The sequence below is a fragment of the Alexandromys fortis genome, unplaced genomic scaffold, assembly GCF_014885135.2.
Source record: "Alexandromys fortis isolate MF-2015 unplaced genomic scaffold, M_Fortis_MF-2015_v1.1 scaffold_21, whole genome shotgun sequence".
Lineage (NCBI taxonomy): Eukaryota > Metazoa > Chordata > Mammalia > Rodentia > Cricetidae > Alexandromys > Alexandromys fortis.
The window spans coordinates 10,240,597-10,259,382 of NW_026067905.1; the positions used below are offsets into that span (position 1 = coordinate 10,240,597).

Sequence of the window (18,786 nt, forward strand, 5' to 3'; positions counted from 1 at the left end):
TTTCTTTCTTTCTTTCTTTCTTTCTTTCTTTCTTTCTTTCTTTCTTTCTTTCTTTCTTTCTTTTTTTGTTGTTGTTTTTGGAGACAGGGTTTCTCTTTAGCGTTGGAGCCTGTCCTGGAATTAACTCTTATAGACCAGGCTGGCCTTGGAATCACAGAGATCTGCCTGTTTCTGCCTCCCAAGTGCTGGGATTAAAGGCATGCACCACCACCACCTGGCAAGCTCTTATATTCTAAGTTAACCCATTTCTATTAATCTGCGACTTACTGGTTAGGTTCTGGTATCTTTCTCCTTTAGCAGCCACATGGCATCTGCCTCACTCCTGTCTTTTTTCTCCCTGCATTCAGTTTAGTTTCCCCACCTAGCTCTATTCTGCCCTGCCATAGACCAAAACAACTTCTTTACTACCCAATGGTAATAAAACATATTCACAGCATACAGAGTGGAAACCCATATCAAGAAGGAGATTGGGGGAGAAAAGCTCAAGCTAATTCATAACATGTACCACCCTCTACCATACTTTACCCACATCCCACTCTCCAAGCAAAGTTTACTTCATCCTACATTCCTGCATGTAATTGTGTGTGCATACTTAGTATGGTGCCAATTACTGTGCATTTTAGTGATTTGTTTACATGATTGTCATGGTATATTAAGCTTTTTGAAAGTATAATATATATTTTACATATTATAATGTATTATATAGTTCATCATCAGGACCTGACATAGTAACTCACAGATAATAATAAAAAAATTAAGATTAGAAGAGAGCATGCTTTATAGTAAGAGATATTTGCGTTTAATTTTTTTCTTCCAAATATGTAGTTTTGGGGTAACATTAAATTTTCCACAAGCCTTATCTTAATATATTTCTTATCTGTAAAGTGAAATTATTGTGCAAACCTCATAAAGTCTCTGTGAGCTTTACATGGGAAATTATGTAGAGAGTATATTACATATACTTGGGACAAAATTAATTGTGATTAATGTTAGTTAAAAGCAAATAAAATGGACATCAGATTAACGGATTGTTGAATATACTTTAATGATTATTTACATTGGTAACAACGCATACTTTCAAGAGTTCAGAAGTTTTATGTTTTTGCTTTCTCATATTTTTTGCATTTTAATTAATATTCTAAGAAATAAAAATTTTAAAATTTGTCACGCTACATTTTTTCATGTTTATACTACTTCCTGGCTTTATTTTTGACCTTATTTTTTTTATAGTTTTATGAGCTCTTTCTTTCCAAAGTCTACATGTATTCTTATTAAATTTAGTCCAGGAGTTTCCGTCTAACACTTGACTCTTTTTCTCTTTTGATATTTTAATCTACTTTCCAGCTTTGTTGGGATGATCTAAGACAAAATTGATTTTTAATATTTTACCCTTCCACTTACAAAGAGCTACTTTCTCCTGGAGAGTTCTCGGCTCTGAAGTCATACCTTGTCTTTGGAAATGTACTAGAAATCTAGTCTATTGTTACCAGTCTTGGCTATTGTAAACATTGTCAGTTTCTGTCATCAGAGAATTTCAATCATTCCATTTTACCAGATATTCTTATTTAGCGAGAAAAACAGACAATCAAGTTATTACACCACTTTATTGCTTCTTAAATTTTAAAGTATTTTTATTATTCATTTGACAATTTTGTACAAGTATGCAATTATTTATTTGTTTATTTTTGTTTCATATATTACATCCTGACAGAAGTTCCCCCTTCCTTCTCTCCTCCCAGTTCCCCCCAACCCAACCACCTCCTTTCTCCCCCAAATCCACTCCTCTTTCCTTTTCCTTCAGAAAGGGGCAGGCCTCCCAGGCATATCAATCAAAACATGGCATATCAAGTTGCAAATGCATTTTGATCATATACACACCCCATTCTTCCCCCAACTTCTCCTAGGTCCACCCCAAACCTCTCAACCTCCTAACCTGTAACTCTATGTCCTTTTTCTTTATTTCTTTATAACATGCTTGGTCCAAACTGTGCTGCCTATGTAGGCATGGGTTTGGGGTTGTTCACTGGAGCAGGGAGACTACCACAGAAGGCATTTCCAAAGAAACCCAGCTCTCTCCTAGCAACCATCTAACCTAGGGATGGGTCCTTGGAGCCTTCTCTCCTTCATGCTGCAGAGTTCATTGGCTCGATCTCGTGCTGGTCTTATGTGGGCAACCACAGCTGCTGTGAGTTTGTGGTTGCCATGCTCCCGCCAGAAGACATAGTTTTACACTGTTCCTTTCTGACTTCTAAAATTTACCATATTTCTGCCCACTACCCCTTAATATATTCTCTGGGCCCTTGGGGGTTGGGAAGGAGTGTGACTGTGATACTATGTGGTGTCTTATTAACAGGTTATTGCAGCAACCAAGACCAATAGTAACAATCTGTAATTCTTTGAGGGTCTCTGGGACACCCATAGCAACAGCTGGAGGGGGGTATGTCACCCTTGGTATTGGGCTTTTTATTTGGCACCTATGGCTTCTAGGAGGAGTATATCTCCTGTAGGCATGATTGGCTGGTCAGAAATCCACCTGTTTCTGCCTGTTGAGTACTAGGATTACAAACACAAACCATATTACCAGCTTTATTTTATATGGGTTCTAGAAACTGAACACAGGTCCCTATGATTTGAGGCAAGCATTTTACTGACTGGGCAACTTCGCAGACCTCAGTGCTGCTTTAATTTTTATTTCCCTGCTGGTGAACTATGTTGAATATTTTTGTTTATTGGCTAGTTTTTACTTTATCACTTGAGAGTTAGCTGTTCAGTTTGCTAGCGCAGATTACATCTGTGAGCTCACTATCGAGTGTGAAAATGCAGATTGTCTGTGGATGCCCCATCTATGTGCATAGGTACAGACTGTCTGTCTCTATGAAGTCATTAGCATAGTCACAGAGACAGACTGTCTCCAAATGATTATTGCTATGTACCTAGACATCAGTGAGGCGATTCACATGCACACAGGGACAGACGGTCTCTATGAGGTTACTCCAGTGTTAATAGGCATAGGCAGTCTTTGTGCGGTCACTTACATGTATATAGATACAGTCTGTCTCTATGTGGCAGGGGTTCATTTGCATATAGGTACAGACTGCCGCTTCTGTGCAGATCCTGTGTGTATAAAACTGAGGACTTTATAGTCATTAACACGTGTACTAGCACATACTGTCTCTATGTAGTCATTCATGAATGCGCAGGTTCTAATTGTCCCTAATGTCATTCAAATGTCCACAGGAAAAAAATTGCTTGTCTCTACGTGGTGACTTGCATATTCACAAGTGCAGAGTATCTCTATGAGGTCACTCATGTGTGCACAAGAGTAGATATTCTATGAGTGGGTAGTAACTGAATGGCAGTCTCTCACATGTGCACAGAACCAGAATCCTCTATGATGTTTCTCGTGTGTTGCATTACTTTTTTTTATTGCTGTGATCAAATGCCCAACACGAAGAAATTTAAGAAAGAACTTACTTTTATTTATAGTTCCAGCAGGAAGGCATGGCAGAAGGAACAAGAGCCTGACAGTCATAATGCATTGGTAATCAGGAAGCAGGGAGTGAGCAAGAAGCAGGGTTGAGCTATAAACTTGAATTCCTGTCCCTAGTCCTCTAATTCTTACAAGACCCCACCTCCTAAAGGTTCTACAACTTCCCTGACAGCGCCTCAAACACGTGCCCCTATGGGGGCATTTCACATCCAAGCCACATCATTTGTGCATAGATGTAGAGATGTCTCTATTTGATTACTGTGTGTGTGAAAATTCAGACTGTCTCTGCGTGGCAATCTTGCACATATGAGCAGATACAGACTATCTATGTAGTCATTCGTGTGTGCACAGGTATATACTATCTGTATGGTCACTTGAGTTCAGATTGTCTTCCAAGGAGAGTAGATGGTTTGTGTTGATCTTTGGGGGTTTGCCTTACAACCACAGGGTGTGTAGTTTATGATCTTGGCAGTGAGTATTACAACTAAAGGTGATTTCCACCTCTAGGGACTGGCAAAGATGTCAGTAGAGGTCCTGGTATGTTTAAGCGCTTGCCAGTGCTTACCCGTTTTCTGGGAGCTACTAAGACTCACTTGGGACTGTGGGTCAAAGCTTTCCACTGTGTGGAATGTGTCGTTCTGACTCAGGGTTTTCCACTTCTAGTTAGAGGTGTTCTTCATGGATTCAGATGGCGGTTCCATAACGCTTGCCATGGCTTCTCAGACTGCGACCTGCAGGGAAGAATCTTCTTCTCTAGAGAATCTATATTGGGCAGCAGTCTTTTAAAAATGGTTTGTTATGCTTATTGGTATTGATTACTGAGGAAAGATGAGCCTTTCCTAGTACCTATATGGCAAGTGACCTAAGATTCTTGTCTTGTGGAATACCAGATTTTACCAGGGATCCACCGTTCAATGGTCATTGGTTGTGTGTGTGTGCATATGTGTGTGTGTGTTTGTTACTCTATTTTCTTTTTTGCTTTTCCTTTGGTCTCTGCCTGCCCCATACCAGCACATGACACACTGCTTTCATTCACACTTGTGCGTGTGTTTTTCCACTCTCTAAATTACTGGATATTGAGAGTAGGGTAAGAATTTAAGTCACTCTTAAGCCAGGTTACCCACGTCTTTTGTATGTAACCAAAAATACAACCTTCTGGCAAATCCACACACAGAGAAAAAAATGTTCTTAGATTTGAATTCCTGTCCCCAGTCCTCTAATTCTTACAAGAAATCCACCTCCTAAAGGCTCTACAACTTCCCCAACAGTGCCTCCACTAGTTCAGACACATTTATTTCTTTTGCGCTATTACAGGGTTACTTTCCATATTGATATGTTGAAATAGGGGCGGCGGCGGGGCTGCGTCCCCAACACCCCGGCCGCTTGGCTAGCTCATGCCCGAAATAACAACACACAAACTGTATTCATTTAAAGAACTGCTTGGCCCATGAACTCTAGCACTTACAGGCTAATTCTCGCACCTGGACTAGCCCATTTCTAATGATGTGTGTAAGCACCCCAAGGTGCGCTTACCGGGAAGATTCTAGCCTAAGTCCATCGTGGGTTGCAGCTGCCTGGGAGAGCTGAGCATGGCATCTCTGCTCCAGCAGAGCTGTCGGTTCTCTCTGGGAGCAGAGCAGAGTCTGACCTCACTTCCTCTTCTGCCCAGAATTCTATTCTGTTTACTCCTCCCATCTATGTTCCAAGCCATGAGGCCAAGCAGCTGGTTTATTATAACTTAACCAATGAAATCAACAGATTGATATATGACACTCCCACATCATTGATATGCTGCTTCCAAGATGTCTGAGGGTAAACCAAGGCTAGATGCCCACTTTCTAGAGGAATGCATTGCTATGAACCTTGGGAGGAAATATATGAGCAGCTAAACAGATAATGTGGGAATCATCTTGACATTGATGGTGCTTGAAAGCTTAAGAGTATAGAGTTTCAAAGATAACAGGGAGAGTGAGTGAAGTATGGGCAGAATAATTGTGAAGGGTTAGAAGCAGGAAGAGGAAATCACCACTGTAGTATGAGGAAGGTCGCCCTTTGTTTCATCCCGGCCACCCAGCTAGCTTACACCTGAAATAATCACATAGAAATTGTATTCACTTAAACACTGCCTGGCCCATTATCTCTAGCCTCTTATTGGCTAACTCTCACATTTTTATTAACCCATTTCTAAATCTGTGTATCCCCACGTGATTGTGACTTACTGGCAAGATTCTAACCTACATCCATCACAGGCAGGAGATTCATGGCTTCTGCTTATCTGTCCTTCTCAGCATTCAGTTCTGTTTATTCCACCTACCTAAGTGCTGCCCTATCAAAAGGCCAAGGCAGTTTCTTTATTCAGCCAATGAAAGCAACACATAGACAGAAGAATCTCCTACACCACACCATGGAGACAGAAAGGGGATTGGTCAGAAAACAGGAGAAGGGAGAAGAAAATGCATTGCTATCAAGTAAATGAAGTAGAGGGCTTAAATCAGAAGCAGCAATACAAAGTGCAACAAAGGGTTCCAATATCACAGTGCCGTATTTATTTTCAGTGTTGTGGGGAGGAAATAAAGATGCCATTGACAACTTAAAAAAAAAGCAATTCTGATAATGTGATATAGATGAGAGCCAGTTATAATTAAATTATTAGGTACATGGGTGAATGGAAGATGAATAAATACTTTTCTTAGGAAATTTGAATTGGAAAGGAAGAAGGCAAAAGAAAGGGTGTTAGCTATAGTTGTTGGAGGAGAAAGCCACTTGTTGGTTCCGGCCGCTTAGCCCTGAAATAAGCACACAGATTCTGTATTAATTAAACCACTGCTTGGCCCATTAGCTCTAGCTTCTTATTGGCTAACTCTTACATCTTGAATTTAAACCATTTCTAGTAATCTGTGTATTGCCAAGTGGCTGTGACTTACCGGGTAAAATTCCATCCCACTCCAGTGGGGTACGTGGCTTCTCTCTGACTCTGCTTCCTTTTTCCCAGCATTCACTTTAGTTTCCCCCACATAGCTCTGTTCCCCTATAGCTCTGCTATAGGCCCAAAGCAGTTTCTTTATTAACCAATTATATTCACAGCATACAGAGGGGAATCCCACATCATATAGTTTACTCAGAAAGCCTCATCCTATGGGCTCAAAGTGAATCAACATCAGTGAGGTAGAAAATGAGTTTAAGTGTGGGTGTGGGTGCATATGGGGGTGATGGAGTTCATGAGTGACCTCCATCCTACTATCAAAGGAAAAGGTATGATCAACTACTAAGTCCATTGAATAAAATGTTGGCTATTTTAGGATAAGGTGGAATATTAAAGTATGAATACTCCTAGAGAGGGGACATTTATAAACAAATGAAAGTATAGAGAGGTGAATGATTTAGATGAGGCTAACATTTTTTTTTAAATTAATCTAAAAAAAGGAGGTAATGGGAAAGGATAGCCAAAGGAGAATGGAGCGTATGCCATGAGGGGAGAGGAAGTCAAGAATTATACCTTGTTTTCTGTGGATGTTTCATATAAATGTTGGCAATCCCTAGCATGAAGAGGAGCGAAGACAAAGGGAAGACTGATCCAGATGCTGTCCCCACCCCCTGATTGTAGAGTAGCGGGAGATGAGGTCATGAACAAATGAGAAAAAGATGTGGTTGCCATGATGGGTACCTAAGAACAGAAGAAACTTGACAGAACAGAAAACTCACTGTAATTGTGCTAGTTTGCTGGGGAAATGCTAGTTGATACTTCAAGGGCTTAAATGTCCCAGGAGAACACTGAATGACAGGAAGGTTTGGACTTATCTACATCCCCAAATCCATGATTTGCACAAGTTCTTTCTCAAGAGGATTGTCTGAGAGTCCTTGGGAAATCTGTGTTTTATTCCCAGATGGAGATTTTCTTCTGTCCTGTGTACAGTCCTCTTCTAGAGAGGTTCACATTGACTGTGGGAAGAGAGGCTGTGAACAGTTGTCTGCTCTATCTTCATATTTTGCTTCTTAATATGTCAGTTTCTTATAATGTATGTAGCTCAGGAAGGCCTCAAACTTGAGATTCTCCTGCTTCTGCTTCTCAAGAGCTGGGATTGCTGGCTTGCACTGCCTCACCTATGAGATGTCTTTATCTAGAGCATGGAGAATGCAGGTAAAGGTAGATTCTGGCAGAAACCAAGCAAGTAAATGCAGTTCATCTTTTTTTAACACACAGTTCAGATTGATTTATGAACCTTTTGTATTTTCTTGTAATTACATCATTTTACCTTCTTTTAAATATTAAATTTATTTTGCTCCTTAAAATGTATTTAATTATGGAATAATTGTATAACTGTATAACTTTCCTCCTTCGCTTTCCTCCTTCCTAATACTCTGATTTATCCCCCCTTTCAAATTCATGGCCTCTTTATCTTTAATTTTTGATATATAAATAAAAATATATATGTACATGTTCCTATAATATATATGTTCCTATAATATATATTCTAAATATATAAATAGAATTTTCTCAGTCTGTACAATATTACTTGTAGGTAAATGTTTTCAGAGCTGACTATTTGGTATCAGATAGCCAGTGTATGTGTGTGGGATCTTCCCTGGGAAAGACTATTTCTCTGACTTTCAGCATTCTGTTGTTGTCACTAGTTCTTTGTCTAAGCTTAGAGCCCCATAAGATTTCCTCCTTCCATGTTAGTCTATTGGTGTCATCCTTATTTAGGTTTTCTTGATGCAGCCATGTTGATATCTCTACATGGCTGTTTCTTCTCTGATATTTCTAGACACAATCTCAAAACCATTTTCCTGTGCCTCTGTGTCTTACAATCTTTCAGCCTCCTTGTTTGCTATGATCCCCAAGCTTTAAGTACAGGGGTTGTGGGCTGGGTACCACATGATCACTTTTTCTCTGCATTTTAGTTATTTGTGGTTTTCTGTAATGGTCTCCATCTGTCGCAAAAAGAAGATTCTTTGATGAAGTGTGAGACCTATATTTATCTGTGGGTGTAAGAAAAAAATATTTAAAATGTAGCTAGGAATTGTGCTGGTTTAGTAAAGTAGTTGTTGTAGGTTTTCCTCCAAGAACCCTGACCACTAGCCCCAGGGAGTTGGTTAGGTTTCTTGTACCAGACAAGTTTTTCTTCTTGTTGAGTGAGCCTTAAGTCCAATTGGAGAGCTGTTGGTTACCACCAAGGTACTCATGCCACTATTGCACCCTTAGGGATATTGTGATGCATTTTTTGGTCATTTTTGTAGCTCATAAGCATATAACTGGGTGAAACCATTGGTCTTCCTTTTGACATTTGGATGGCACCTTCTAGTACTGTGAGGTTCATCCTTACAAAGTAGGCTTTTAGCTCACATTCAGCATGGATCATCTGGGTCCTATGTTTGAAGTACATACATGGCCTTGTACCTTCAACCTCTTGGAGGCAACCAAAGACAACAGCAATAGTTGATAATGTTGTGGGAGCCTCTTGGATAATCCTGGTCACCAATATCATTTATCTCTTAGTAAATCATTTCTGTAGTAAGAAGTTCAGCTTTGAATTTATGAACTACATCCAGTGATTAGATCCTTAAATCTGAGCCAAGTCCTGGGCACATTAGTTAGTCCAGAAGCTAAGACATTTATCTTTGTTAGCACTGAGGAACTTATAAACTGTTGTACATGCTATAGAAAACAAGCATCATACATAGGAAACAGGCACACTGACTTCCACACTTTGACTCTCTTTGGTTTAGATGTAGATCAGGACAACAGTCTTTCCCAGCGAAGTAAGTGTTTCTCTTATCAGTTCAATTAGAGGCTGTTTCCAACGGTTTCTAGATTTTTAAAAATCTATTATCCCTTAGACTTACTGACCTCTATCTATATTTCTGTGGAGTGCGGGAATCTGAGTTACCACACCCCATTTGCCGTTGGCATGACCTCAACATTCGCATTTGGAAGAGTAATTTATGAGCGGGAAAGAATTAGGCAAGGAGGAAAGGGAGATGGGTACAACCAACCCCTGATGCTGCTGCTGGAGGGGAAAGAGGCCTTTTGGAGGATGCTCAGGAGAAATGAATAGAACTGTTGGGTTGTGCTAGGACAGATGGGTGGTGGCCAAGACTGGCAAATGGAAGACAGAGAGGCCAGTAACACACAGATAGCCCAAGGAATTCATGCCAGGAATAGGGCAATTTAGGCAAAGTGAATAAGTAAGAAAGAGAGCAAATTGTTCAAGTATCATGTCCCAGTTTTGACGGGAAACCCAAAAGGGGATCAGACCAAGAGCTTATCCTGGGTACTCTGTTCTTTTCGTAGGCTGTCTTTAATCCGACCCTTCCCACTACTCTAGTTTCTTCTCTTCTTTCACACCCCCCCCTTACTGAAACATTGCCACATGGAAGATTTATATGATGTCATCATCACCTCAACCATCAGTAAAAACATAATGCAATTATTTTAATAAACAAGAAAAACAAGGGAAATATGACTAAGTCCAGGGAAAACCAGGCAAGAGCCCAAATCATTGCGTCTCCAGGAAAGCAGCTGAAGGAATATCCCTCTGATCACATCCAGCACCACCTCATGGAGCCTGGATGATGTCTTGTAGTTGAAAACTATTTTTTCCAAGATATCGCAAGGGAGTAAAAGCACTATTTAAAAAACCGCATTCTCCAAAGCATCTTAAGGTCTACAGCAAGACCTTTTTTATTTCTTTGCTTTCATTCCTTGTTTTAGTTCTGTTCCAAGAAATACAAAAAATTATCTTTTGGGATTTCCATTTTCTGAGTGTTTCTTGCCAGCACATTCTACACATGGGTTAAATAAATGGTGTGAGGAGCATGGCTGGAAGCATTGCAAACAATAGAAGAAGGGACATGCTGTCCTAATGTGAGTTGGGAGTTTTGAATGCCTATGGGCTTGTCTAGTAGAATAGCAGCCATGAAACATAATCCTAAAGAAATTCAATACCTATGTCTGCCTGACTTTAGCTGTGAAAAGTTGACTTTAGCTCTTTCTCTTTGGGGGATGGCACAACATGACCACTGTAGGAAGTACGTATTAAGTTTAAGAACTACTGAGTTCTGGCTTAGTTTCTCCTCCTTAAATTAAATAATCACAACATGCTCATTGTGTATAATGTTGTTTGTATGTATGTTTTCAGATCTGTCCATATGGTATTGGATTGGTGTGCCCTTCCCCAGGGAAGACTATTTCTCTTGCTCTCAGCCATCCTAAGTTGCTTGTAGTTCTTTTTATAATGGTTGAAGCCTAGTGAGTTTCTGCCTACCCTACCCCTCATCCCTGACCCTTGTCCATGTTGACATGTCTATTAGTGCCATTCTTGTTCCAGTCATATTTAATCAGCCATATTGATAAGTCTTCATGCGTGTAGCTTTTCTGACATTTCTAGGAGACACACTATCACAATAACTCCCTTTGGCTCTGCCTCTTAAAGTCTTTCCATTCCTCTTGTCTGTAGTGTCCCTTGATCCCTAAATGCAGGAGTTGTGATGTACATGCATGCCTTGGAAGTGGCCTATACCATGAATTAATCTCTACATTGTGATCACTTGTGGTTTGGGGGATGGTCTCCATTCACTGTAACGAAGAGCTGCTTTGACAAAAATGGTAGCTACACTTATCTATGGGTATAAGGATAAGATTTAGGACATCGTAAGGAGTTTTAGAACATGGTGGTAGTAGATTCTTTTCTAAGATCTGTGAACTTACCAGACCCAGGGAAGCTCGCTAAATTTCCAGTACCAAGAATAATTTCCCTCTGGAAGTCCAATTAGACAGCTGTTGATTGCCACTGATATTTAATTGACTCTTCTTGTGCCATATTGTACATCTTGCCAGCTGGTAGTTGCTGCAATGTTGCAGCTTGGTAGGACTGTTTAATTCAGTGACTCTCAACTTGTGTGTCATGTTCCCTTGAGGGTTGAATGACCATTTCACAGGGATCGCACAAGACCATCAGAAAGCATAGATATTATATTATAATTAATAACAGTAACAAAATTGCAATTATGAAGTAGCAACAAAAATAATTTTATGGTTGGGGATCACCACAACATGCAGAACTGTATTAAATTGTCACAGCATTAGGAAGGTAAGAAGCATTAGTTTAATTGCTTCATTTCCTTGGCAGTTTGCATAGTATTCTGGAACCATGGAAGCTAGACCAGAGGGAAGAAGCTTTCAGTGCAGATTCAACTTGACTCTTCCAAGTTGTATGTAATAGGTGTGTGGTGCCTTCATCAATAGGGAACTACATTCTACCCTTGAGTAACAACTAAGAGTTACATCAATAATATGATGTTTGGGGAGTCATGTTTTAACAGACCTTCAATTCTGTGTGCAAATACATATATAATATTGTTTAGTGATTTGAAGTCAGTGTCTTAGTTAGGGTTTCTATTGTTGTGATGAAATACCATGACCAAAAGCAACTTGGGGGGAAAGGGTTTAGTTTGCTCACACTTCTGTATCACAACTCATCATCACATGCAGCAGGGCAGGAACTCAAAGCAGGGACCTGGAGGCAGGAGCTGATGCAGAAGCCATGGAGGAGTGCTGCTTATGGGCTTGCTCCTCATGATTCACTCAGCCCACTTATAAAACCCAGACTGTGAGCCCAGAGCTTGCACCACCCACAGTGGCCTGGCACCATTCCCATTTATTACTAGTTAAGAAAATGCTCTACAGTCTGCCTACAGCTGAATCTTACCGAGTCATTTTATTAATTGAGGTTCTTTCTGGTATTTTTTTTTGTCAGATTGACATAAAACTGTCCAGTATGGGCATCAGTTGGATAACCCATTATTATCATAAAGATATAGGGGTAGAGAGGGGGATTCAAGTCTATTGATTAAGGGACACAAAAGAGAAATTAATACACACTATCATTTACAGAAGCTTTATGATGTCTTCTATCCTTAAAATTCTTTTAACTTTTACTTCTTAAACTTTCTTGTCACTTTTTCACTTTTTCTTTTAAATAATTATGGTTGCTATAAACATATGCCAAAACATACATAACTGAACTTTCTGCCATCTTGAGGACCAGGCAGCCTGGAGACACCTATGCAAGGCTCAGAGGTTCAAGGACTTCTTCACCATCCAGGGCATAACTCTCAAAGCAAAGAACTATCAGCATCAGTGTGTTTATCTTGAAGAAATAATTCCAGTGAAATTGAAGAAATGAGAATAGTGTCAACATAGAGGCTTCATGCAGATATTGTGTGTTTTCAAAGCAGTAGGATTTTACTTAATGGCAAAAGTATCTCAAATGTATACTGGTGACCTTTTGGCAACTGGAAACACCATGATAATAATCAAATCAGTCCCTGCCATCATCTGCCCTTTGGTATGACGTTCTCTCTTTGTGCTTGCTCCCCAGAGCGTACATGAGCGTGAAGGAGCTGAAGGAGGCCTTGCACCTCAACAGCACTCATTTCCTCAACGTCTACTTTGCCAGCTCAGTTCGGGAGGAACTTGCTGGTGCTGCCACATGGCCTTGGGACAAAGAAGCCGTCAGTCACTTGGGTAAGTGACATGAACTATGTTGGATAAAAGCAAGGATATTTGAGAAGGGTTTGTGACAGTGAGTTGGGGGAGGCAAGAAATACGTAGTCAGTGAATGAACTGCTTTACGTTGAGAATGACAGTTAGGTGAGTCTATAAAAATATTTCAGAGCAAAAACTAAGAGGTTCTAGATCAAATGCTCTAAACTGACTCTATAATCTAGAGATAGGTCATTCCTGATGGCATGGGCCTTTACTAATTACTAAGGATAATGGTTCAAAATCATCACATTTCAAGGGCAAGCCTGGGCTACTTACAGAGCTTGTATCACCAAATAAAAAGTTAAATGAAAGATCACAGTGTATTCATGAACTTTCAGCCACTACTGATGACTGCATTGGGTCTGAATAAGAATGGGCTCACAACAGTCATACAAGTCTAGAAGAAGAATTCAGGGGGTTCTATCTTTCACTCTTAGATAGGTTCAGGGAAAGGTGAGTCATTGCCTTCAGTTGTATATTTACTGGTGATACAACTATTTTTTTCTGTCTAAAGATTGGTTGATTAGTAAGATAACAATGAATGAATAAAGTGAGGCTGCAGTCATGGCTCAGAGGTTAAGAATGCAGGCTGCTCCACTGCAGAGGACCCAGGTCCAGTTTCCAGCACTCACGTCGAGTCCTGTCAACAACCTGGAGCTCTGGCTCCTGGGAATCTGACACACTCTCCTGGACTCTGTGGGTACTCACACTCATTGCAAATAAACACACACACACACACACACATTAAAATATCTAAAAGAAAGAAACCTCTGAAAAAGAAAACCAAATATAGTGACTACATTAAACATTGAATGGACTTTAGGCCCAAGTTCAGACTAAAAGGTTGTCAAACTCACAATAAACCCTATCACCTGATATTCTAAAGAAAGAGACAAATGTTAAATATAAGAACACAAATGGTTAAAGGGAAGGCAAGGGAAGTAAAATAAATTCCATGCAAATACTAATCCAAAGGAAAACAGTATTCTGATATCAGATAAAGTACACTGTTAGATGGTAGTATTGGAAATAAATAAGGCTAGCTTTATAAAGGAGTAAATTCAGTTAGAAGAAGTAATTGTGACGAATTTGGATTTGACCATTAACATGCCGTGAAAAAATATTCATCTATATAAACAGACAATTCTACAGTCCTGGCTATTGGTTTTAAGTAATTTTCCAAGAAAAGATATGACAAATAAATATTCAGTAGACAAAGATATTTGACAGATATAATTAAAACTTCGATTGAATTATCAGAATCAGACTGTGTATTTACACAGAGCAGAACACATGATCTTTTCATATGCTGTGGAAAACTTATCAAAGAAGTTCATGACCACAGGGTAATTTCAGAGGATGGAAGTCATAAAACTTTTCTTTCTCATCTCATTGTAAATAAGCTAGAACTTAAATAATAAGGCAATAAAAGAGAAACCTCCCTGAGCATTTAAAATTAAGCAATGTACTTCTAATTAACCATAGGCCAAATTAGAGTGCTAACAGGAAGCTATTCTAAATCAAATGATTATAACAACATGTTATACAAAATTGTGCATATGGAGACATAAGCAAGGGAAACTTACAGCTTTGTTTATTAGAAAAGAAGAAAGTCTGCATATCAAGACAGCAAAAAATAGCAAATTAATCTCAAAGGAGGAAGGCATAGGGAAGTATTAAAATCAAGACAGGAAATAAACTTACTATTTCCAATTGAAAATAAATTTCTATTTCTACTAGAAAAATTAATAAAGCAAAAGGTTTAGAAGAGATAAAACAAGTCACAGGAGAAGAGATTGATAAGTTTCTCAAAAGAGGAACTTGTCAATAAAAATAATGACAGATAGGAAATTTATTGTATCATTAAAAAAAAAAAAAGAAGGTGGTGGGCTGGGCGTGATGATGCACGCAACACTCAGGGAGCAAAGCAAGGCAGATAGATCGCTGTGAATTCTAGGCCAGCCTGGCCTACAGAGTGAGTTCCAGGGCAACCAGAACTGCATATAGCTTTAACAGACAATAATTGTTTTCAATTATTGGAGAAGTTGTCTACCCACAGGGAACCAAAAATGAGCCTTAGTCTGAACTTTGTAACTAGGAGAGAAATTAAGTCAAGGTAGAGCGTATACTTAAGGGTAGAAAATATAGAACATCTAGTAGAAAATATAGGCAAAAAAAATCACTGGGACAGGACTAAGCAAAAAGTGCATATATAAGATACCAAAAGCATGGTTTAGAAAAAATAAAAACTCACCAGTTAGATTCCAGCAATATAAAAAAAAACTTTGGCTGACAAAGAGTCTGCTAATATGCATAGAGAAAGCACAGGTTTGTATAAAATAATAAAAAGCACACATCTGGAAAATGACTTCTATTTCAAACACACATGTCCTAAAACTCAATAGTAAGATAAAAACACACATTGTATAGGGATATACAGAGGTAATGAATAATCATAAGAAATAAAGTTTCACCTCTTTAATGACTAGAGAAATGCAAGTTAAGACTATAATGAGGTATTACTACACAACTATCTAAAGAACTAAAATGAAAACTTACCATCGTAATACTACATGCTAGTGAGGCTCTAGGAATGATGGGTCTGCCATACTTGCTAGTGGAAAACTGAGAATGACACAGCCATTCTGAATAATTTGCAAATTTCTTATGATTATGAGACTACCCTGCTAGGTGGTAGCGCACACCTTTAATACCAACACTTGGGAGGTGGAGGCAGGTGGATCTCTGAGTTTGAGGCCAATCTGACTTACAGAAAGAGTTCGTGGTGCTGGAATTAAAGGCATGTGCTACCATGCCCACCAAGGAGGAGGGTTTCAATGGTGCTGGCTCTGTATTTTGAATGTGGTAGTGGTTATATGATTGTATACATGTGATGAGCCTACAGAGAACTGCGCACACACATGTACACACACAGGTGTAATAATTTGTCTGTAACATCTACACATAAGGAGAAAACTGGGCACACAGGAGCTGTTCTGTGGGTGCTCACAAACAGAGGGACAGGTAGATTAGTTAGTGGGGGATGATATTTCAGTGTAATGACATAAGAAATGCTTGTAATTTATCTCCTAGAATTTTGACTCACAATGAGTTGCAAAAGCAGCTACGGATATTTCTATTTTGTTCCTAAAATTTGGAGGAACAAGAGTGCTTTCCTGAAACATGGTTTTTCAATGTGCATTTCAGGACACAGGGTGACTAGTTCGCAGCTCTGATTGAGTATGCATTGTTTGTGTATATTTATATTGTTTCCCACTCAATCATAATTGTGATTTAAAAAGAACATAACAGTGCAGACAGTTGGTATGACATGACAGAGGAAGACATTGCAGATTTTCTGAATAGTTTTCCCAAGGGTCTATATAGGATTATGTTTGTCTCAGTGTGCAACAGTGTTTAAGGTGATTTGAGTGACCTGCATATTAGCACACCAGCCTTAAAGTTGAAAAACTAAATGCAGTTTCTGATGACCAACGCTTTCATATACCATCTGCCTATACTACGGAAAGGTATGCGAGCCGGGAACTAGGCTGGAGATTTAAAAACACAAACAGAGAGACAGAAACTTGGGGACATGGGTCATCCTTGAAACAAGAATGCCAAGAATGCCAACTTTATTGTGTTCAGGGACAGCATATATAGTGTTCTGGCCACGCCCCAGCTCTCGGGATCTTCACTGCAGCCACCAAAAATCATTCCCTTGTCTTCTGCTCAGATTAGTTGCAAACACAGGAAAATAAGTTGATTCTCTCAGAGCAACTGCAAACAAGTTGTTTACAGGAAATTCAGGGTCTGGGGGTCCACAGCCCCCAACATTTTCACTCTATGGGAAGCCTCAAGTTCATCCAGCTTTGCCATCAGCACCAGTTCTACAGTCTACTATGATTTTGTCTTTCCAATTCTATGGTCATGGAGGTAAGAAATTTTTATAAATAACATATGACATTAAAATCATTAAATAACATTAAAATCATGGTCCCAAAGACAGAATATTTGACTAAATGGTAAGCCAGCACTTCTGTGTCATTAATATAAACACAGCCCTTCATTCATGCATGTGTGCATGCACACATTCATTCAGAGAACAACTGGTGAGCCTGTTTTGCGGCAATACAGAAATAGAAGAACACAAGGACAGAACATAGCACCAGTGGGGGACAGACATGTAACGCATGCTTTTGCTGTTGTGTCATAGAGCAACCCAGAGCGCTAGACAGGCTCATTGAGAGAAAGTGCCAAACTCTTCTGAAAGCATCATGGGTGGTATTCCCAGAGAGCTGATACTGAAGTGAGAACTGAAGGGCAGATAGGGCTGGGGTTTGCCTGGCAGACAATGGGAGAATACCCCTCAGAGAAAAACTGTGAGATGTCTTGATGGACAGCTGGCAAATCCTGGCCATGCTTAGAAGAGGTGGGATGAACTCTACCTGGCTCCGGCAGTGCTTTCCAAACTTATCTTTTCTTTTTGTGTACCCACAAAAATTTACAGAAATTTCTGTGCTTCTTCACACGTTCTTAAAGCAACATGAAAAAAATTTAATCCACATTCAATTAGTAGCAAGCAGCACAGCACTGATAACTCACTTCAATTATGAAGTGCTGGGCATGTTTTCTCCAGTCTAATTGCTATTTCAAATGGTTACTTTCTATAATTAGACAAAAATTACATTGTTTCATCATTAGTGAATACAAATACACAGAAAAATATCTTTCAATGAGATAAGTGTGGTTCCATACACCAAGATTACCTCTTCTGTATGTGGGTGGGTAGTCAATATTACTATAATTTAACATGCTAAATTATCAGTTATATTGCTTGGTTTATTTTCCTTGGCATACTGAGAAATATTTTCTATAAAGTCCCACTATTATGGCTGCCCAGATGTGAAATGAACAAGGATAACACCAATGAACATGCCAGAGTGGATAGGGAGAGGCCTCAGAGGTGTCAACACTACACAAAGAACTCTCGTGACTGAGGAGAGCTAGGAGTGGAAGACGTGTTCTTCCACAGGGAAGAGTACACCAGTTGGTCATCCAGTGCCAAATGACCAGCCCTGAAAACATGCACTATGCACTAGTAACAGAATACAGACTAAACAGGTTAATTTAGGAATATGTATGTGTGTATGTATACATATGTATGTGTATGTACAATAACAATTTGTAAAAAAAAAAGAGGTCATTATTTAAAAGACAGCAGCAAGGGATAGTTGGGAGAGTTTAGACAGGAAGAAATATTGTAATTATATTGTAATCTCAATAAGTAAGTAAGTAAATGAATAAATGAATACATAAATAAATAAAAGAAATAGACAAGGAAGCAGAAGTTCTGTTTGACTTTGTGAATGGTTGTGTCAAGGCAGAAAGTATAGCAAAGGCTGGATCAGATAGGAAGCCAGATCAGTTTGGGAGGCATTGATTTTGGGGTTTCTCCAAACCTGCCTCTACAAAGGAGGAAAGACACCTTAGGAACGTGTAAGAAAGCAAAGGAGAGAGAGTCTTTCTGAGAAGCCACTGTGGTTAACACACACTCCCACTGCTGAGGGGTAACGTTTGAGTAGCATTCTTGCCCTGCTAGGGGAGTCTGCTGCTGTGTCATAGGCTGCAGAGGGCTGTGTGCCAGTGTCTTCTATAGAACATTCTGAGGAGATTAGCGGTGATGTACCCCAGCATGAGTGAGACCCAAGTATCTTGCACCTAGATCATGAGAGTTTCAACAGTAGAG

The 18,786-nt window shown here is 39.5% G+C and overlaps 1 protein-coding gene across 1 annotated transcript in view; it reads left to right on the forward strand.

Annotated features, from left to right (window-relative positions):
* Positions 1–18,786, forward strand: part of Pappa2 (pappalysin 2) — a 249,125-nt gene that overhangs the window by 63,107 nt on the left and 167,232 nt on the right. The window contains exon 3 of the mRNA XM_050135420.1: positions 12,871–13,016. Coding sequence (XP_049991377.1) covers positions 12,871–13,016 — 146 coding nt within the window. The remainder of the gene's footprint in view (positions 1–12,870; positions 13,017–18,786) is intronic.